Below are 21,730 nucleotides of genomic sequence, written 5' to 3'. Positions count from 1 at the left end.
CCCCCCCCCCCCCCCCCCGCTTCTTTAGGGGTGGGAAGGAGGGCCCAGGCTCTCTGGGGCATTTTCACAAGAGCAAGCATGAACATCATTGCAGATGGCCCCAGGCTGGGGGCCCGGGGCTGGCAGGCACGGAAGGGCTGCAGGCGGGCGTGGGGGGGGGGCGGCTGGAGCGTCAACAGCCCCCACTACAGAGCTCTCTCTTCGCTGGTGAGCGTTGCGATTCTCCGCAGGTTCTCCCTGACTTTCATAAACTCGGGGGCATGGTCTTCTTCCTTTTCTGGTGGTTTTTCCAGCTAAAGGAGAGACAAAGCAGAGGTGTAAAGTGTGTGTGTGTGTGTGTGTGTGTGTGTGTGGTCCAAACCACAGTGTTTGGACCATGGATCCTCTCTAGGGGAAACAGAACGGGGGATCAGCTTTGCCAGCAGCCTCGTAGCTGGGGTGACAGCATGAGACAAATTTTTCCTTGTGAAGCTGTGGCGGATCGCTTGCCTTGGCTGGGGCCTCAGGTTCCTCATCTCTAGAATGGGAACGCCATCTGGTTCATAGTTGCCGTAGCGAGAATGAAATCAGGATCAGCATGCAATAGGTTGGGCCGATGAAGGAACTGAGGTTCAGAGAGGGGAGGCCACCAGCTCAAAGTCACATAGTCGAGTGAGTGGCAGTGTAAGGACTTAGGCTGGTTGTGGAGTGCTGGTTGAAGCCTCATGTGGCATCACCTTGTCCCTCTTGCCAGCGGTGGCCAAGTGCAGCCCTCCCTCCCCCCACCCCCAGGCCGGGGAGATAGTCCTGGAAGGGGCTGGGGCCAGGGCTGGGTGCTCTCACCCACCTGGTTCAGCCTCTGCTGCCGTCTCAGCAGCTCCTGCTCAAAGGGGCACTGCAGCCGTTTGGCCTCCAGCTCTTCCTTCTTCTTCTTGATGAGCTGGTTCCGCCTGCGGTGCTCCAGGACCCGCTGCAGCTCTGGCTTGCTGTCCACGCCCAGGCCCCTGGGGAGGGGGAGCTGTCAGGAGTGCCCAGTGTCTCCCCACACCAGGCTCAAGGCTGCACCCCATAGTGACACCAACCTACACCATCGTGTCCTACACCCCCAACCCCCCCCCCCCGTGGGCAGCTCTAGGAGGGGGGTCTCATTCCTGTCCCCTTATAGGGAGCCAGGAAATGAGGCTCCTAGGACTGAAGACACCAGTCCAGTCCAAGTCACAGCTGCGAAGGGGCTGAGTGAGGATTTGTACCCAGGTTGTCTGATGGCAGAGACCAGGTGGTATGTCATTTCTGGTTATGTGCCAGGGTCAGTTTCTAGAGGTGGATTTGCTAGGTCAGGCTCTTTGTAAAGATTTTGGACACATTTCCATCTGTCCCTTAGAAAAGGCTCTCCAATTTATACTTTGTCGTCATTGTACAAGAGCATCTATTTCTCCCCACCGTCACTGTTCAGTCTTTTTGTATTTGAGCATCTGCTGGGCAAGGAATGATATCTGGTATTCATGTGTGTTTCGCTAATTCTTAGTTACATGGGAACAGCAGCCTTTGGGATGTGCACCCGTCATTTGCATTTCTTCTTTTGTGAACTAACTGTAACTCTCTTTGTTCATTTTTTCCCATATGGAATTATAAGTGATAGGTATACATTTTTATGTGTGTTTTATATTGCAAGTGTTTCCCTGATTTGTCTTTAGGCTTTTGTTTGTTCTATGGTGGTGTTGTTTTTAGACGTGAAAAGGGATGACTCTAAAACACATTCGGAGAAAATACACATGATATACTAAGCAAGACAAAAAAGAACCCACTGAAGATAGAAAATGACACCTGCTGGAAGGTCTTGAACAGAGCGGAAAATAGGAGAATCCTAGCCTGTGCCAATACCAGAATATGCCAGTAGAGGGAGCTGCAGAGGCGCCGCCGCCTTCCTCCTGATGCTAGCCAGCTGGGAGGTATTTCCCAGGCCGCCTCCACATTCCCTCCGTTACTGAATCCCAGCCCTGCTACCTCAAGCCTGTCTCTTTCATTGCATCCCTGGCCTTGCTGCTTCCCTTCTGCCCCTCCCTCCTACCACCGCCTCGTGACTGTGACATCCCTGCTTTTCCAGGTCAGCACATCTCTGGCCAACCTCAAAGTCAATGCTGCCAACACCCTGAGCTACTTGTGTTTCCTGTCTCTTCGCACATGCTCTTCCATTTGCTGGGAACACACTTGCTTTCCACCAGCTGATGCCCACCTCCTAGTCTGGCTGACTCCAGCCCACCCTTCAGGCGTCAGCTGAGGCATCCTCTCCTCCGGGAGGTCACCTTGGACCACTCCCAGGTGTGTCCTCTGAGCTCCTCGGCCCATTTAGGGCCTCCTCCTAGCCTGTGGTTATGCATACATCCCCATTGTGAGGGCAGGAACTGGGTTCCATTCCTTCCTGTACCTCAGATCTGGATACCATGCCTGGCACATAGTAGGTGCTCAGTAAATGTATGTGGAGGACAGGCATGAGTAGGTAGCTGGGAGGGAGAGCAGGGCTCTTGGGGGACCACTGGGAACTAAACCTTCACAGTTTCTGTGGGTGACTATGTGTGGTACCCTCAACTCTCCTCAGCCTCCGGGAGAGCCAGCATGACCATCAGCCCTGCCTTCCACAAGGAGTGCCTCTGCGAGGCCCAGCAGGCCTCAGGACATGCTTGCCAGGAGGAGGCAACTGAGCTCTGTTCCTACCTTCTGTGGTTCATGAGCAGCTCTCGGTGCAGCTCTTGGTGGCTCCGGGAGGCCTTCACGGGGTTCAGCAGCTTCTTGGGCTTGATGAGCTCTGGGTTCCATTCTCTGTATTCGGGCCGGGCCATCAGGCCTCCGATGTCTGCCCGCTCCCTCTGGATCTCCGAGTACATCGAGGCTGTAGAGACAGGTAGGGGTGGGGGTTGGTCAGAGCGGGGTCCACAGTCTCACCCACCCCCGTGGGGCACAGCTGAAGCCTCTCGATGTTAGATGGACTTTGGCCATCTGTCGCTGGGAAGCCCTGGGCTGAGCGTCTGAGCTTCTGAGCTTCTGGTCTCCTCATTTGTGAGACGGAAATAATTGAACCTGCGCCCAGGGTTGTTGTAAGGATTGGAGATCTGTTTGTAAAGCGCGGTGTGGGGATGAAATGATACTGGGGTGGACACATGCATATGTTTTTGGCTTGACTTTGTAGAATATAATATCCTACAAAAAGAATTATGTTTGAGTTTTTTGTTTTTCAGTGAGCTCTAATCAGAAAAAAAAAGATACTTAAAAAGAACAAGTTTGCGTTTGTTAAATGTGGATGAACGTAGTGATCAAAAGGAGACTTCACCCCCTATTGTCCTGTTTCCCTCTCCTTCATTCCAAATTCTCTGTGGAAGCATCCAGCTTTTCAGTTTCTCCAGATCAAAGAGGAGAGCAGGAAATCCCGGAACGGCTATGTGTCTAATTACAAAGTGATGGCTGTCATCTTTTTTTTTTTTTTTAAGATTTTATTTATTTATTTGACAGAAATCACAAGTACACTGAGAGGCAGGCAGAGAGAGAGAGAGGGAAGCAGGCTCCCCGCTGAGCAGAGAGCCTGATGTGGGACTCGATCCCAGGACCCTGAGATCATGACCTGAGCCGAAGGCAGCGGCTTAACCCACTGAGCCACCCAGGTGCCCGATGGCTGTCATCTTTGATGCAGATAGCTGGCTTCTAGATGGCCTCACTTCCACCACAGAAGCTCGGAATTTGTCAGTTTACTTAAGTAGAAATTCAGGCAGAAGGGCTCCCTCCTACAAGCTGGCTTTATATCTTTGCAGTGCCCCAAAGCAAACTTTTGTGTGTGTGTGTGTGTGTCAGAGAGAGAGAGAGAGAGATGAGCGAGATGGACAAAGACGGACAGAGAAAGGAAGACTTCTTCAGAAAAAGTCTCCCGGGGGATGACACAGCCTGGCCATCAGCTTCTCTTAGTAATTCAAGTGAAAATTGAGGCACTGGTTCTCCCTTCATGAATCCTGCCTTTCTGAGGTTGAGCTTCTGCTCTAAGCCGAGCACTGGCGTAAACAGGAGTTCTCCAAGTAAACTAGCTAGGCATGGTGGTGTGTGCAAAACCTGGGTGTAGGTAATAGCTCAGTGGGGCTGGAAAATGCAGGAGAAGGGGGGTGGCAGGGTATAAATGGCAAGGGGACACGTCAGGGAATGTCGGCATCAAAGAGGAGATTATGTTTTGCAAATGGTGGCCCTCTGGATACACGTTTGGCATTTCTATTATTACCCATTGCAGGGTGCTGTTTGGAGAATTAAGTGAGATCACATTTGTAAAGGTGCTGTGTAAACTGGAAAGAGTGTTAATTATTACAAGATATTTTGGAAGTAGCCAGATGAAGTGTTAGAGCTTAAAACATATCTGCTAATTTTTTTCTCGAATTCACGTTCTCAGAACTGTCTCTAAAATGAAAATTCTAATTACTCGCCTTTCTTCACTTTCTTCATAAGGCTGTTTGTTTTCAGGTCCTATCCTTCCCAGCTCTTTGGTTTTTAAAGATTGTGGTAGTATTTGATAGCTGAAAATGGGCAGTTGACAAAACTTAGTTCCCTCATCTTTTAAAAATGTGGGCATTTACCTTTTGTTTTTTTCTAAGTAAACGCTACACCTAATGTAGGGCTTGAGCTCATGATCTCCAGATGGATAGTAGCATGCTCTACCGACTGAGCCAGACAGGCACCCCTAAAATACGGATATTTTCTTAGTCTGTGGGCTTATGTTGTCTGGGAGCCAATGCATTAGATCCCTGATTCAGACTGGTGTTTGGGGATTTTTTCTCCCTTTTGCTGCCGAGTCTCATGACCATGTCCCACCAAACCTTTGAGTGGTTTTCAGCTATCCTCTCTACTCATCCTATCCACACCACACTTAAATAGCTGCCATAGCTCCTTGGCTGTTGATCCTGCCTATAGTCCTTTTCTATCCCAAACCTTCCAGAAAGTTGTAATTTTCATCAGTCACACCATCTTTGGAATAACTAACTTGTACATTACCAAAGCCACAAGGCAGGAAACAAATTGTGTAAGTTTAGGAAAGGAGAAGGCAGAAATGATTGGTTTAAGATACCACCGACATACTGAGAATTCCCAAGTGGATTAACATTAAAACATTTGGGATGAATGAGAGAATTCAATAATGTGGCCAGATACAAAGTAAGTACACAAAAGTTGAGAGTGTCTGCATAACAGGAATGACCATTCAGAACATACACAATAAAATTTTTCATTCATTCTACAATCTGTTTTTAGTTCCTACGGTTTGCCACATTTTGTGGTGGACACTAGACACACAGAGGTGAGCTAAGCAAACAAAGGTTCCTGCTCTCACAGAGCTGACATTCTGTTAGGGAGGCAGACAGTAAACATGGACACACACCAATCAAAACAAATGATTGCAAATTGCAGGGAGCCCACTGAAGGAACCAGGGGTCTGGGATAGAGACTAACAGGAGGACCCATCTTCAGCCAGGTGCACTGGGAGGGTCTCTCTGAGGACGTGACATTTCAGACCTGAGGACTGAGAAGGAGGAGAGAGGCTGTTTGGGGCAGAGGAAAGGAACAGCCTGTGTGACTCATGTACCTTGAACAAGCTTGGTCTGTTCAGGGAACAAAAAAGCGTAGTGTGTCTGGAGTGGCGTGAGTGAGGGACAGGGAGAGTGGTTGGTGTGAGGGTGGACGGGTGGGTTCAAGTCGGGGAAAGAGTGCGTCTCATTCGATTTTTAAAAAGGCCATTCTCTCTGGTGTGTGTGGAAAAACTGTCAGCAGGTTTTGGGAAATTCTTATAGGACTTTGGTTTCTTTGATTTCCACTGGGCACTTGTCTCTCCAGCCTGTTAAATTCCAGAGGAAGAACATCTGATTGGCCAGGCGGAGACTCTTCACCCCAGCCAGCCAATGGATTGCCTGCCGGGGGCCGGGCCCCACAGCAGCGACAGGAACCTTTCCCCAGTGTCCTGCCTGGAAGAGGGACCCCGTATGTATTCAGCCAGTCCTGCACCTAGGCCCGACCAGTGATCAGCTCTGGCTCCAGGCCTCTTTATTTTGTTTTAAAAATGAAATCAGAGGGCGCCTGGGTGGCTCAGTGTGTTAAGCCGCTGCCTTCGGCTCGGGTCATGATCTCAGGGTCCTGGGATCGAGTCCCGCATCGGGCTCTCTGCTCGGCAGGGAGCCTGCTTCCTTCTCTCTCTCTCTGCCTGCCTCTCAGTGTACTTGTGATTTCTCTCTGTCAAATAAATAAATAAAATCTTAAAAAAAAAATGAAATCAGAGGGGCTCAGTGGGTTAAAGCCTCTGCCTTTGGCTCAGGTCATGATCTTAGGGTCCTGCGAAGGAGCCCCGCATTGGGTGCTCTGCTCAACAGGGAGCCTGCTTCCAGCCCCCCCCCCCCACCGCCTGCCTCTCTGCCTACTTGTGAACTCTGTCTGTCAAATAAATAAATAAAATCTTAAAAAAAAAATAAAAAAGAAATCAGCATGTAGCTGGGGTAGGGGAGGGGGAGGTGGTCCTCCTGAGGCCAGGGTGGTGTGGTGGTTCAGGCAGGGATCCTGAACGATGTGGCTGGTTCTTCAGACCAAAACTGCAGGCTGGGAAAACTGCTGCCTTTGCCAGCTCTAGAAATGACACGTGTGAGATCTGTGGTCACGCGTGTGGGGGTCCTCCAGGGCTCAGCCACTAAGCCGGCTTCCCTGCCTTTTAGTTTAATTAAAAGAGACCCCCCCCCCCCCCCGTGTAGAAGAGCCTCATGTAGGTGCTGGAACGACAGGGGCCAGCCCAGATGCTAAACCCGGGCTTCCATGGGTAGGGTGGGGGGCCTGGGGGCAGGTGGTCCTCCTGGTCAGAGGAGGGAAGGGGGGAATCTGATCCCGGGGCTGCCCTGGCTAAGTCCCTCAGGCAGCTGGGGGGCCCGGAGAGATCAGAGACCTTCAGGAAAGTGGCCATGATGGGGGCACAGTGTGAGGTTGCCTCTGAAGAGACAAAAATGAATGCCGGAAGGAGGAGCCAGCAGAGAAGAGGAACAGGCCAATGGAGGAGGAGTTAAAGGCAGAATGAAGCTTAGGTGTATAGACACAGGAGCCTCCTTGATCTGGATTTGAATGTTGGCTGTGCCCCTTCTTAGCCTTGGGCAAGTTTACCTCTGTTCTGCAGCAAGAGTCCACAAACTAAACCTTTGGACCAAATTCAACTGCTTTGGAACACAGCCATGCCCACTCATTACTTACTGCCTACATGGCTGCTTTCCACTAGAACAGCAGAGTCGCAAAGGTGCAACAACTGCTCTTGTTCAGCATCCTTCTTCACAAGGGTTCTTGCAAAATAAACAAGGGGATGCTTGCTTAGTGCTTGGCAAACGCCTAGCACAGAGTTGAAGACTCAGTGGTGCTAAATATCTGGGCAGCCAAATACAGCAAGGCAGGTTGTGCACTGTACAATCCTAGGGCCTCACTCCTGTAAATTAAATGATGAGTGGAGCTCCTGGAATTGCACGGTGTGGTCACCCAATTAGCTGTTTTTAACAATTACTAATAGATCCCAGCCCTAGTCTTGGATGGAGCTTTTCTTTCTTTCTTTCTTTTTAAAGATTTTATTTATTTATTTGACAGATGGAGATCACAAGCAGGCAGAGAAGTAGGCAGAGAGAGAGAGAGGAGGAAGCAGGATCCATGCTGAGCAGAGAGCCCGATGTGGGGCTTGATCCCAGGACCCTGGGATCATGACCTGAGCCAAAGGCAGAGGCTGGATGGAGCTTTCTTTAAAAACTCCTGTGCGTCTTTAAAAACCAAAGTGCGTCTTTAAAAACCACACTGATTTAATCAGTGCTCCTTAACCCTGGCTACATATTGGCATCAGCAGAGGAAGTTTAAAAAATACCAATGCCTGAGTGGCACCCCAGGGATTCTGATGTCATTGGCCTGGGAGGGCAGCCTGGTTTTTGGGATTTTAAAAAGCTCCTCGAAAGATTCCAATAGTCAGGCAGCTTTGTAAATCATGGAGTTATTAAAAAAAAAAAAAAATCAATCTCCTTTGCTTTAGCCTGAGTGATTTCAGCTGACTGATTGACCTGGCTATGGTGGGTAGTGTAGTTGAGGTCATAGTTCTTAGCTACTGGGTGAACTTGGATGGGTCTTAACCTTGAGGACCCTCCTCCTTTGTAATATTATGATGCTGTGAAGACGGGATGAGCTGAGAGGGGCAGGTGCAGCCAGTAGGTGACAGCTAAATGGAATGTTGCTTGACTACAAGATGGGCAAATAATTCTCACTTACTCTGCAGACCATGGGACTTTATTCCTCTTTGGGGGCAGGGTGGGGTTGGTAGTAAAATGTCAGGAGAGAGATTGGGAGCTTGTTCCTTGGTTCTTCCCTGTTTCTGCTGATAACCCAAGAGGTCCCACAGCTTCTTATGAGGGGCTTTGCAGACACCAGCCCCACACCAGGCAAGGCTCAGCTGGTGTCACTAACTGCTCCCAGGAGAAGCCTGCCAGCTGCTGGGGCATGCGTGACTGATGTTAGGTCAGTGGTGGGGACCCAGGTCCCAGTGGATCCTGAGATGCCTAAGGGCTTAATGTCCCCTTCATCTGCCTCTTTGCCATGGTGGCTCTGGTTCTGTCTTTGGTGGCATCAGTTAGAACACATGACACAAGAGCCAGTCAAGTCGCAAGGTTAAGGCAAAAGTTTTGGAGGAGACGAACTGGGTTTCAATCATGGTGGGTTACTCCTTACTAGCTGTGTGAACTTGGGTGAATAGCTTCACCTCTCTGAGCCTCTGTTCAATGGAAATAATGGCCATACCTACTCATGGGGCTGTTTAGAGGGTGACATGATCAAATGTACATGATTTTGCTAGTCCAGTGCCTGGCACAGGGATGCTCTCAGAAGGCAAACTTTCCTCCTTTCCTGAGGGGACCTGTGGTAGCATTCAGCATTCAGCATTTGGCAGAGGCTCACTCACCTACATCTGGATCTCACGATTGTCCTGGAGGCTGTTGGCAGTACTGTTTTATTGTGCCTGTTTTGTAGATGAGGCTTGGCAGCTGGAGAACTTCTAGCCCAAGGGAAATACAGACTCACTGGGGAGCCCCTGCCCAGCCCTCCCCATCTTGGGGGCTTGAGCCAGAATCCACAGCTTGTCTGTCCAGGGGATGGCCTTTGTTTAGGAGGAGACCAATTGGTGGCCCTCCTTCCCTGGGGTGTTGGTCAGAGTCTTCCCTGCTCTCCCTCCCTGCACCCTAGATCCTCAGTACCATTCAAGATGCAGGTTCAGGACGCACTTGGGACCTTCTTAACTCAACGTTTCAAGAAGCAGAAGGGTAGAGGAGGAGAGAGGTTTTGTAATAACCACTGGCAAAAGAGAGTGAGGCATTCAATGAATATGACAAGCATGGCCACTGGATATCCCAGCCTCTTCTTGCCATTTTTTCCTCCCAATAGGGAGTGTGCCCCCGCCTTTTAAGACTTTATTTATTTATTTGAGAGACAGTGAGAGAGAGAGAGAGAGAGAGCATAAGCTGGAGGAGGGGCAGAGGAAGAGGGAGAAGCAGGCTCCCTGCTGAGCAGACAACCTGATGCGGGGCTCCATCCCAGGACCCTGGAATCATGACCCGAGCTCAAGGCAGCCGCCTAACTGACTGAGCCACCCAGGTGCCCCGAAAGTGCCCTTTGGTGTTGCACTGACTGGAGACCGTTTTTGGTGGCCCCTGCCTGGAATCAGAGCTCCTTGTCCATTTGGATGCAGCACCCTCACCCCATGGGAAAATGGTTCATGACCTCCCAGTTTGTGAGGAGAAGGTCTGGGTGGCATTCAGGAGTTTGACTCAATGTCATAGCGGAGTCCAGAGCTGGACATGGAAGGCCCTTAACAAGGCTGGCACGGAGTGTGGCGCAAGGAACAAGTGTCAGCGGGTATAAGGAATATCAGCAGATCCTCCTGCTGGCCCACCAGCGGCACGATGCCAGCACTTCCACTCCGGATGACGCCTCCCAGGGAACAATCCTGGCAGGCACTTACCACCAACGGAGCTAAGAGCCCCTCGGGATCCAAGCCCCTGGACATGGAGCTCTTGGGGCTGCTCACAGCCAGGGAAACCAGCTGGGTTTGTCAGCTGTTCCCAAATGTGACCCAGCGAACCCCTGATTTCTAGCTTCATCCCAGGCCTGCCTCTGCTGACAGGTGCTAGAGCCACACTGACCAGGCAGTTACCACGTTACCATGCATGTGTGCTGCCTGGTGTGCGCAAAGCCACTTGCAGCCAGAGCTTGGAAAGTTCTCACCACAGGCTGAGGAGGTGGCCACTGTTGCGGCCCCTTTCCACAGAGGAAAAAAGTGAGGCTCTGAGGGATCATTTAACTTCCCCAGATCACACAGCCAGTAAAGGAAGGAGCTCGAATCAAAGCTGGGAGCTCTATCTGATGCCAGGACCTGGGTTCTCTGACTTGTGCCTGGTGGTAGCCCGGCCTGTTGTCTGTCTACTAATGAGAATTAAGCCCACTATTCTGTGTGATAATGGTTTTGGGTGGGGGACAGAGCCCAGGGAACCTAGCTCCAAGAGCTCTGCTCCCCTGACAGCCGGCCCAGGGGCTCCCGGGCCCTCACACCTCCTCCCACGGCCACTCCCTCCCCAGCAAAGGGAAACAGAATAGAAATGGTCTTACTTCTCAGCTGCGTCTCTGGGAAGGGAACTTGGGAGCCGGAGCCGTGGCTGGGTCCCTCACTCCGCTGGGAAGTCCCACACTAGCAAGGAGGGCCGCCTCTGAAGGGCGGTTCTTAAACCCCTGGGGACGGCAGGCGGCTGCGTGTGCCAACGAGTGAGGCCGCCCCGCATGCCTGTTTATTCTGGTATCAATAAAAAGGAACCGTTACTATAGTAACGGGTATTTCACTTGGTGCACGACCACTTCCACAATGCGGAACGCCGCGTCCAAGCCACAAGCCTGAGAGGCGCAAGTAAATACCTAGTTGGTCAGATTGTGGAGGACTGAGAACCATGCCAAGCTTTGTCTGAGCTGGGCGGCTCGCACGGAGGCATTTCCCTTGTTTCCAATGGGAGGGTCAGCGAGAGTGCATTCCAGAGCCTCCCCAGGGGAGGGAGCGCCGAGCATCCGGCCCAGGCCCAGCGGTGCCCAGGGCTTCGGGAGGAAACCCGGCTCTGAGATGGGAAGGGAGAATGAACCCACATGGGTTCAGTCCTTGGTCATCCATCTGACTGACTCTGCACTCTGAACTTCATCCGAACTTCGGAGAGGAGCAAGGGAACGTCGCCCCGCTCAGAGTGTGCGGAAGGTGGAAGCTGATGGGCTCTGGGTGGGAGCAGGCCCTAGAGCCCGCCCAGCGGGCCTCAGGGCCGGCACCTCTGGTGAAGGGTCTCGGTTGGCTGGAAGGCCATGAGGCCCAGGATGTATATCAAACATGAACGGGGCACTAAAAAGACAATGTGTGCCCCCTTTGGCCTCTGTCATTAATTTAGCCGACATTTCTTGAGTACCTACTGTGTTCCTGGCCCTGTCTCCAGGGCTGGAGCTACAGTGTGAATGACAGCTTTGGGCTCTGGGAACCTGTATTCACGGGTGGGTGGTGGGGGAGTCAGACAGGAAGGGAGACAAACCAGAAACTTGTACCCGTTGATGAATGTTGGGCTGAAAGTAAGACTGGGTGAGGTTGGGGGGGGCGCTGCTGAGCTCAGGAAGGGTGGACACGGGGACGCTGACCTTTAATAAGGGAGGCCTGGGTGGTGAGAATGAGCCAGCAATGTGCTGTCTGTTCCCACACGAGGGCATTCCAGATAGTGGGCAGAGCCAGCGGAAAGGCCCCAGGATGGGAGTGAGTTTGATATGGTGGAAGAAGGCCAGCGGGGCTGGAGTGTTGGCATGAGGGGGAGGTTGGGGCATGGGGCTGAACATAGACTCAGGGGGCAGGTCGCGCATGGCCTGGGAGCCTTGACCAAGCCGGCCATTCTGGGGACACTTAAAAAAACTTAGAGGGTCACAAATTCTTAGATATAGAACAATTTTCTAGAAACAGCACGTGTTCCTTTTTGTTCCTTCTTCCTAAATTCTGCTTCTCTGGAAGTACTTTGAATGGTATCCTCCCCAGGCTTCCTGTCCTGCTGTGGCTTAATTTTACTAAATTCTGGTGATGAAAGTCTGCCTTTAAATTCTTGTCAAGCCACTCTTTGTTGCCACATGTTGTCTTGCTGTGTAAATGGCTCTTCTGGGCATTTCCCAGGGCCCACAGTGGCTGATCTGAACCAATCCGGGTGCCTTCTGACAGTGGGGGAATAGGAGGGATCCTGGGGAACTGACAGCTTCTGCTCACCACCTGCAGAAGACAGAACCTCTGAATCCAGCTTCCTCCAGGGGAGCAGACTCTGAGAGTTCCCATACTAGCAATGACCTTCATCCCCATCTTGCATTCTCTTTATTGGAAAACTCTGATGGCAGCCCCAGAGCAATGGAGAGCCAAGGAGAGCTGGGCAGGCATCCCCCAACGTTGGGTGCCATATTCCCCAGGCAGCTGGGACTCACTATGCCTCTTCCATTAAAGCTCTTCTCACTGTCCAACCTGTGTACAGACCCATCAGGCTCACCCACTGGACTGCCAGGCTGAGGGCTGGGGCCTTACCTTATCCTTCTTAGTATTCCTGTCCCGGTACCAAGGAGTTCAGTAACTATCATTGACTTGTAGACACCAAAGACATTGACACTCTTATTATTATTATTATTTTTTCCAAGATACAAAACTTAGTATGTACAGAACATAGAGGACCAATCTGGAGGCATATAAACTGAATTGCTAAAGTGGTCAGTTCTAGATCAATGTGTCTCAGAGGTCATGACTAGCCATCATTTGTGAGATGGGCTAAAATGGGCCATGCTCCTGGATTGCTATCTTAGAACTTATGAGGGACAAGACCACAGATTTGGATTTTTAACAACCACCCCCCCCCCAGGGGGATTTCCTTATCTCTGGGAGTTTGAGAACCACTATTCTACAGCAAAAAATTACAGGCCCTTCTTAGTCACAAAATTTCTGTAATGTTTGTGGTTTAAACACAGAACAAGACCAAGCGTACATGGCTTTTGCTCTCAGGAAACAATAAAGATTAAAAATATGAGAAAGAGGGGTGCCTGGGTGGCTCAGTGGGTTAAAGCCTCTGCCTTCAGCTCAGGTCATGATCCCAGGGTCCTGGGATCGAGCCCCGCATCAGGCTTTCTGCTCAGCAGGGAGCCTGCCTCTCCTTGCTCTGTGCCTGTCTCTCTGCCTACTTGTGATTTCTGTCTGTCAAATAAATAAATAAAATCTTTGTAAAAAATATGAGAAAGAGCAACCTTTTCCAACCAGCGATAGTTATGATTCATATCTGGTTCAGTCATGTCCATTTTGCATATTGGAAAATAGAGGCCTTCCAGGCAAATGAGGCTTTTAGGAGTTTACTCCAGCCCCAGTTGCTGCCTCCTGCCTTGGTCAGTGGAGCTTTCCCTGGAGGCCACCCCATTGTCCCTAAAGGCAGAGCTCTGGGATATCAGGGGCCTGGAGACCAGAATTCTTGCTCAGCCCCATAAGAACTGAAGGGGAATCCCAGAGGCTGAGTAGACCCCTCCTATACTCCCTTCTTGTACCTTTGAAGTTTGTTTCCCTGGGAACTTAGAGGAGCTGAAAGGAAGGGGGTTCCTGAAGACCAGGAGAGGCAGGCGGGAGTGGGAGCTGGGGAATATTCCTCCTTCCACTGTGGGCTGCGGCCGCAGCTTGCATTAAAACAAAACAAAACAAAACAACCTCCAGAAACATCTTTCCTTTCACTTTTGCTCCCCTTTTTCCAAGCTCACAGGTGCCTGGAGCAGCTTCTCTGGGTGCACAAACATCAGACAAGAGGTTCCCATGGCAACTCAAAACTTCCTCTTCAGCACTGTGTTCAGTCTCCATCTCCAGGGTCCCTTTCCAAGGCCTCAATGAGGTTTCCGAGCAGCCACCCACAAAACAGCCGTAGGATCCAACCTCGTCCCCACCCCAACAAGCTCAGTTGAAAGGACATGGAAGGGGATAGAAACTGTATTGGCAGGAAAACTTGTCATGGGATCCGTGGAGAGATTACAAAAGCAAAGAGAGTTGCCTTTACAACAGATTTGAACCAGGAAGAATTTACCCGGTGGAGGGATTTCAAGTGTGCAAATAGGAAAGTATCAGGGAGTGGGGAAGAATTAAGTTTTTTTTTCGGATAGCTGGCTCTCCACTCAGCTCCAGTGAGGCCTGGTGAATCTGGTCTCTTGGCTGCTAAGGGACCCTGGGGTGCCCCATAGCCCCAGCACATTTTAACTCGTAGCTAGGCAAAGGATGGACAGAGGAGCTAGGGGTGGGGAGAGGAGTGTGTGTGTGTAGGAGAGAGAGGAGCCTGGGCAGACCATAGCTTGTCAAGGCAAGCAAACTTCCATGATTGCTGGCATGACTATTTGCCAAATGTAACCAATAAAAATGCAGCATGCTCGATTTAAATCTGAATTTCAGATAAGCAATGAATACGTTTTTAGTACCAGCATAGCCGTACAATAGTTGGGTTATACTTAAAGTATTATTTGTTGTGTATCTGAGGTTCAAATTTAACTGGGTATCCTGTATTCCCCCCCCCCCAAAGATTCTATGTATTTATTTGACAGAGATCACAAGTAGACAGAAGGCTCCCCTCTGAGCAGAGAGCCAGATGTAGGGCTCAATCCCAGTATCCTATTTTTTTTTTTTTTTCCCCACAAAGGTCCCAAGAAAAATATATTTTGTTGCAACTGCTCAACTCTAGTATTGTACCACAAAAGCGGCCAGAGATACTATGTAAATGAATGAGCATGGTTATAGTCCAAGAAAACCTAGCTTACAAATATAGGTTGCAGGCCAACCAGGGTTTGCTGATTCTTGCCCTACTGAGGCACCCAGGCACCCCTGGGTGTCCTGTATTTTATAGGTAACCCTGTGTGGCAAGCAGGGATGGAGCTGCCTTTCTAGCTATTGCTGATGCTCAAGGGCACCTGGAGTGTGGCCTCTGTCCATGCTGTGGAGAGATGCTTGCCTCCCTGCTGGGAACCTGACCTGAGCTCCAGGTAGAATGTAAGTCCCCTCTGGGGGACATTTAGTGCTGGATAGCTTCCTAGGAATGGCCAAGCATGAGTTATTCCCAAAGGTGACCCTTCCAGCTCTGTGGTTAAGAGCATGGACTGTGGTTTGTGTCGCTCCACTGCTGGACACCTAGGTGACCTTCAACTCCTCATTTCCTCATCTCTGATATGGGGCAGACATTCTTTCGAGGAATAAAGGAGATACCACATGGGATGTCTTCACATTGCCTATCACAGGGTCTGGGCTCCAAAGTGGATGCTGTTATTTTGATAACCCACTTAAAAGCAGTAAAAATTTCATCCATGTGAAAAGAGCGGGGTTAAAGACTAGTGTTGATACAACCTCAGCAACCTAAAACACAACCACACATGCAAACTATGCATTGCAAAGACTTTAAGGAGACATCCCCAAATGTTACCAGCAGTGCTTAGGGTTATGGGATTGTGGGTAAGCCTTCTCCTTCTTTATTCTCAATTTCCCAAAATATTCACGGTGAACATGTAATACTTTAGTATTACAAATTTAAAAATAATCTGTGGTTGGGGCACCTGGGTGGCTCAGTGGGTTAAGCCTCTGCCTTTGGCTCAGGTCATGATCGCAGGGTCCTGGGATCGAGCCCCACGTTGGGCTCTCTGCTCAGTGGGGAGTCTGCTTCCCCCCTCTCTCTGCCTGCCTTTCTGCCTACTTGTGATCTCTCTCTGTGTCAAATAAAAAAAAAAAATCTGTGGTGAAAAAATTTCTAGACGTATTCTATTACTTGGTGCATGGCTCAATACCACTGTAAATGAAGATGGATGGCTACCATCTTGGATTGGACTCCACACCCTGTCCTTGGGGGCTTCTAAAGGAGGGGCGCTCTTGCCTCTTCACGAAATGGCCCAGGTGGATCCTCACCCTGACTCTTCTTGCTTTTCTATATGTGAGACAACCAGAGTAGCGCTTCTGCCCTGGCCATGGGTTTGAATCTCATCTCTGCCCAGATGGGCTGTGTGACTTCAGACAAGTCATGTGATATTCTGAGCCTAAATTTCCTCGTGTTTAAAATATGGGTCAGTACTTCTTGCTTCCCTGAGAGGAGGGACATATCTGTTATATTTATGAATATATCCATGTACCTTGCATGGGGGTAGTCAGTACATACTCGCGGTAGGAAAAACTGAATTACGTCGATGAGATGACATACACAGCATTTGGCAAAGCCAGTGGTAATAACAAGCGATCAGCATTGTTGGCCATTATTACTAGTCTCAGGAGGTGTGCAGACATTGGCATGAATGGGCCTAAGGTTGCACTAACTGTTAGTGGGATAGAAGCTTCTCTTAGCGGGACCATGGGCAAGCTGCTAAGCTCTTTAAAGCTCAGGCTCCCCATCTGTTAAATGGGGATGAAAACTAGCAGTGACCTTGTAGGGTTCTTAAGACTGAATGAGCCAGCAGGGCCTAGCACAAAGTAAATGGTCCCTCAGCGAGGCCCCTGGTCAAGGGCTTTGCCCCCTCCCTGGCTTGTAGCTGCCTGTGGTACAGATACCGGAAGAGCATGGGGTCCCTGGACGGACTCTGATGTCTGCTCTTCTGAGTAAGTTGCCTGTGAAAAATGTTGCCTTTTGCATAAGGCTCATTGCTGTAGCTCCAGGTCAGAGGGAACACAGCGTCTTCAGATTAGATAGTCCCTCCTCGTCTTTGTGAAAGGGTAGGAACTGGGTGGGAACCCTTAAGAGGAGTGCTTTGCAGGGGAAAAATCTGCCAGAGCTGGGATTTGAAATCCGGATTCCCTTTCAGCCTGCCCCAGCTCAGCCAGATTTAAAACCCTCCCCCAGGAAGGCGCCGGCAGTCCCGAAGTCTTGGCCAGTTCTTGCTTTTGAAGTTAAGAGAACCGTTGTTTCAGTGTTCCCAAGCGGTAGCTCCGCGTGGGGATCTCCGTAGGGCGGAGCCCATCTGAGAGGCAATCAGTCCTAGAATTGAGGTCCGGCGGGAGGGAAAGGGGGAGGGAGGAGGGGCAAGGGGTGGGGGCCGGCTCGGCCAGCGCAGACAAGCAGCTAATGGCTACCCTGGTGCCTTTGGCTCCAGGGGTCGGCTGGCAGGACCACTGGGTGTGTGTGTGTGTGTATTGGGGGGGCTCCTTGCCCACAGCAGATCATAGCTGCCGCTGAGCCCAAGTCTGCTGACACTTTCTAATCACGTACCTGCACCGGGCAGGGACCACGCTGGAGAAGGATTTTCACCTTCCCTAAATCTCTCTTTCAAAGCACTAAATCCGGAGGCAACCGCCCCGGTCCCTTACTGTGGGCATTCCTTTTCTTCTTTCTCCATCTCTGGTTTTCCTAATTATTTTTACAGCGACTATATGCCATGTTTGTTTTATTTTCCTATGTAAAAAAATCCCTTATTGTTCTGAATAGAAAAGTAATACGTGCTTACTGCAAATAAGTTTTAAAAAAGACAAATGGGAAGGAAAAAAAAAAAAAAAGAAACACCTTGTCATCCAACTCTCGTTCTTGAAAATAACCACCATGTGTTTCCCTCTAAATCTTTTTCTCTTTACATGCATATACACAGAAAAATGGTTTCTCCCCTTCCTGTAACTTGCTCTCTTCCCTTTCTGCCGCTAATGTAATACCTCGCTGGACATCACCAGTGGCTATGCATCTGTGCCCCTTCGTGCCCCACTGCGGGCAACCCCGGTCTTACCCATTTTCCACTCTCCCACGCCTACAAACGCCTACGCGTGCAAGGGACGTGCCAGGAGATGGAACCTTGCCGCACTTTCACAGTTCAGAAACCGAGTGAGTGTTATGTGTTGGGGAGGGGCGGGGAGGGGTGCGCTCGTACCCTGGAATAAAGCAATATATCTAATGGTAGGTCCCTTACCCCAATGGTAGGAAGAATGTAGGAGCGAAAGAAGGAATGACGCGTGAACTCCGAAAAGTAATTTAAAAGAATGAAAAAGGAGGAAAGCAGAGCGATGAAGGAAGACCGTGGTGCCCGGAGGCGGCGGGCTGCCCGCCCTGCCTTCTCGCGCTCTCCACGACGCAGGGGCCGGGAGGCCTTGCCCTCACTTACCGGACCTGAGCAGCACGGCCCGGTAGAGACCCGTGGCCTCGGTGGGATCCCGTGCCCGCTCACCCAGCCTCTGCGCCATGCGCCCCTGCGCCAGACTGTGGAGCCGGCACTGCGGACAGGGAGCGCACCAGAGTGTAGTACTTCGGAGCCCGAGTGCCTCCGCAGCGGTGACGTGCCAACCCGGGCCCAAACCCTGCTGCGGATCGAGTTACCCGGAGGCCAGAGCGCCCGGCGAGGAGGCGCCGGCGGGGGGAGGGATAGAGGGCAGGGGCAAGGGCAGGTATCCTACCCTCGGGATAGAGGGCATGGGTCAGGGTTCGGTGAGAGGACTCCTGGTCCCGGGGTTCCAGGGCCCAGGGAGAACCCGATGTCCTGATTTCTAGCCTTGGTCTCCTACCTGCTGTACTCCATTTCTCCATTTCCCTGGCCGCTGGCCTCGTTGAATGCTACAAGCAGGTGTGGGATTCTGAAGTGGCATCCCTGGGATCACGTCCCAGCGCCACTAATTAATAACTGTGTGACTCCACGATTTAATTACCTAACCTCTCAGAGCCACAGTTTTCTCATCTGTAAAATGGAGATGACCAAAGTACTTATTATTTCCACAGGGCTGTGAGGGTAATATGTATGCGTGTGTGATATATGTATTCTATATACTGACTGCATGTTATATGTACCAACTATACATACAGTCAGTATATGTATTATATATAATCTTAGAACAGCGACTAGGGCAGAACGAACATAAACTGTTATTAAAAAAAGCGTCTTGGGGTGAGTGGCACTGGAAAGCAGGGAGATTTACTGTAGGAGACTAGTTGTGGGGGGACTTAGCCAGATTGGTTTCTCTCAGTTTGTACAATCCTTTTAATAGCCAGAGATGGGAGGACCAACCAAGAGTCTAAAGGTGGAGAAGCAAAGTCAACCAGGCAGAGTTGGAAGATTTAAGGAACTGATAATTTTGATTATCTACTCTGTCTAGTGCTTTGCTAAGTTTCTTCTAATATAAAAACTAATGTTCATTGTGTACTTTATGTCCTATTTATTTTAACTTCACAATCCTATGAATTAGTGTCTATTAGCCTTCCAATTCTGCAGATGAGGAAACTGAGGCTCCAAGAGGGTCAGTATTTTATCTGGGTTCACACAGTGTGGATCTGGGACACACACTCAGGTAGTCTGACCTCAGACTTGGGCCATTCTACTCTGCTGCCCCCCATTATCTCATTTATGCTTCATAAAAGTGCCGAAGGATGGGTGTTATCTCCAGTTGAGAGATGAAGTCATTGAGACTCAGGGAGGTGAGGTGGCTTACTCATGCTCACGTAGCTCGTTGGAGGAACCAAGACAATCCAGTTCTCCACCCACAAAACAAAACTAGTTAGTGCCCCTGAAATCTAGAGACCCCTGGAGCTGTCCAGGGTACTGGATGGCCTCTGTTCAAGGCTGCGCCTATATGGGTCAGGGAATCTTGAGCTGGCTGTTGGAGATTTGGCCACACAGTACTGTCTCCTTGTGCCTCTGTTTTCTCTCCAGTCCTCTCCAGCTTTGGTGTCCCCTAGGCCAGTCATCCAAGTCCTCTATAGTTGGTCCTATGCCACTTTCCAGGCCCAGCTTCTGCTGCAATTCAGAGATCTCTGTACTTCTCTGCTTCTCAGTCACCCCCCTCCTCTCCCCTCCGCTGGGGTCCCAAGGACCCAAGTGACACACTTTGATCTTTGGGGACATCACTGATTGGTCAGACTGATCATATATCTCATCAGCAACCAACTGTCATGAGTGCCAGGCACAATCACTGACATTGGCTATTTTATATCCATTCTTTAGAGGACAAAGTTATATATAATTTATTATTAATTTCATTTAATCTACTCTTTGATCAAGTATGATTATGCCCCTTTTAGAGATAAGGAGAATAAGGTTCAAGTGACTTGCCCACAGTCACATAATTAGTTAGTAATGGAACTGAAATTGGAACTCAGATGGTGCCAAATCTTTTGCTGCAGGGTGGAAACAAGACCAGCTGTTGAACAAGGTGTGGGGGGGGTTTCAGGTAAATTGCAACTAAGTAATGTGCTTTTACAGAGTATTTGGAAGGGATTAACTCTGGCTGCACTCCTGAGGAATTCTAGGTGGGTCTCACTTACCTGAGCCATTTAGTCTCTGCTTCTCATTTTCATTATGAAATATGGCCTGAGGAGAGTATTCTTTCTGTGAACAGAAAGAAAGTAGAGGGAGGTGAGGACCCTCTGTTCCTTGGAAGGGGAGGACTGAAGAGATATTTATAGTGTCCCTGAGTTCCCACAGGAGGGACTGGTCAAGGTCAAAGTCCTCTCCAGAGAAACAAATTACTATCATCCTTAGGGTGTGTGTGTATGTGTGTGTGTTCACCTGTGCATATTGTGGCCATTTATGAGATATGCTCTCTTTAAAAAAGAGACTTTTTAAGAAAAGTTTTAGATTAAGAAGATAGTGCAGAGACTTCCTTAAACTCTTCATCCAGGTTTTCTGTGAGCATCTTATATGTATATAGATGTACATGTATATAGTATGGCACATTTGTTAGAATTCATGAGCTAATATTGATGCATTATTATTAAGTAAAGTCCATGCCTTATTAAGATTTCCTTAGTTTTTTTTTTTTTAAAGATTTTATTTAACAGACAGAGATCACAGGCAGGCAGAGAGGCAGGCAGAGAGAAAGGAGGAAGCAGGCTCCCTGCGGAGCAGAGAGCCCGATGTGGGGCTCGATGTGGGGCTCGATGTGGGGCTCGATCCCAGGACCCTGGGATCACGACCTGAGCCGAAGGCAGAGGCTTTAACCCACTGAGCCACCCAGGTGCCCCAAGATTTCCTTAGTTTTTACCTAATATCCTTTTTCTGTTCTAAAATCCTATCTAAGACACCAGGTTACATTTAGTTTTCAAGTCTCCTTAGGTGCCTCTTGGCTGTAATAGTTTTTCAGACTTTGTTTTTGATGACCTTGACAGTTTCAAAGAGCATGGAGATCCATATTCTTTTATGTTGAGTTTTTATCCATGTTGTTGCTTCTATCTGAACTACCTTCTCCTTATCTTCCAGGCAAAATCCTCATTCTTCAAGGGCCAACTTAGAAACTTCTGGCTTTGGTCCTCAAGTTCAGCTCTTAGACATCTTCTCTGTCTATACTTTTATGACTTTAAAAACAACTCTAAGCCAAAGATCCCTAAATGCATAGTTCCAATTCAGATTTTTACTCTGAGCTTAAACTTTGACCAACAGGCTACTTGACATGTTTACTCAAGAGTCTAACTCTCAAGGGTTAGACCACACTAGGCCCTACTCACCATGGCCCTTACAGAACTATTTATCACTCCAGCCCCCAACCTGTTCCTCCCTGTCCCCCTATCTTGTCAAATGACTCCACTCTGGCCCTGTGACTCAGACAGGAGCCTGGATCTCTGCATTGCCCTGTCTTCCCACAAGCCCATAGTTCTCAGATCACCAAGGCACTATGAGTCCACTTCCTGCCATCTCTTCCATCCATCCATTTCTTCCAGTGCCCCAACCCTAGCCCAGGCACCACTGTACTTGG

The 21,730-nt window shown here is 49.8% G+C and overlaps 1 protein-coding gene across 2 annotated transcripts; it reads right to left on the bottom strand.

Annotated features, from left to right (window-relative positions):
- FAM107A (family with sequence similarity 107 member A) lies at positions 1 to 18,323 on the bottom strand. Of its 2 annotated transcripts, none has more exons than XM_004738275.3 (4): positions 18,157 to 18,323; positions 2,692 to 2,866; positions 827 to 983; positions 1 to 293 (listed from the first exon to the last, which is right to left on the bottom strand). In XM_004738275.3, exons 1-4 carry the CDS (start codon positions 18,233 to 18,235, stop codon positions 186 to 188), a joined length of 519 nt encoding a protein of 172 aa, XP_004738332.1. In that variant the 5' UTR covers positions 18,236 to 18,323; the 3' UTR covers positions 1 to 185. The 2 variants fall into 2 exon arrangements, with proteins under 2 accessions (XP_004738332.1, XP_004738333.2); XM_004738276.3 differs by lacking the exon at positions 18,157 to 18,323 and adding an exon at positions 10,651 to 10,820.
- Positions 18,324 to 21,730: the final 3,407 nt, after the last annotated feature.

This window comes from Mustela putorius, unplaced genomic scaffold (genome assembly GCF_011764305.1).
Source record: "Mustela putorius furo isolate JIRA1106 unplaced genomic scaffold, ASM1176430v1.1 tig00000095_pilon_pilon_pilon, whole genome shotgun sequence".
In the NCBI taxonomy this organism is placed as follows: Eukaryota; Metazoa; Chordata; class Mammalia; order Carnivora; family Mustelidae; genus Mustela; species Mustela putorius.
Note: the sequence above shows the minus strand (reverse complement) of the source record. Positions and strands in the feature narration are given on the sequence as shown.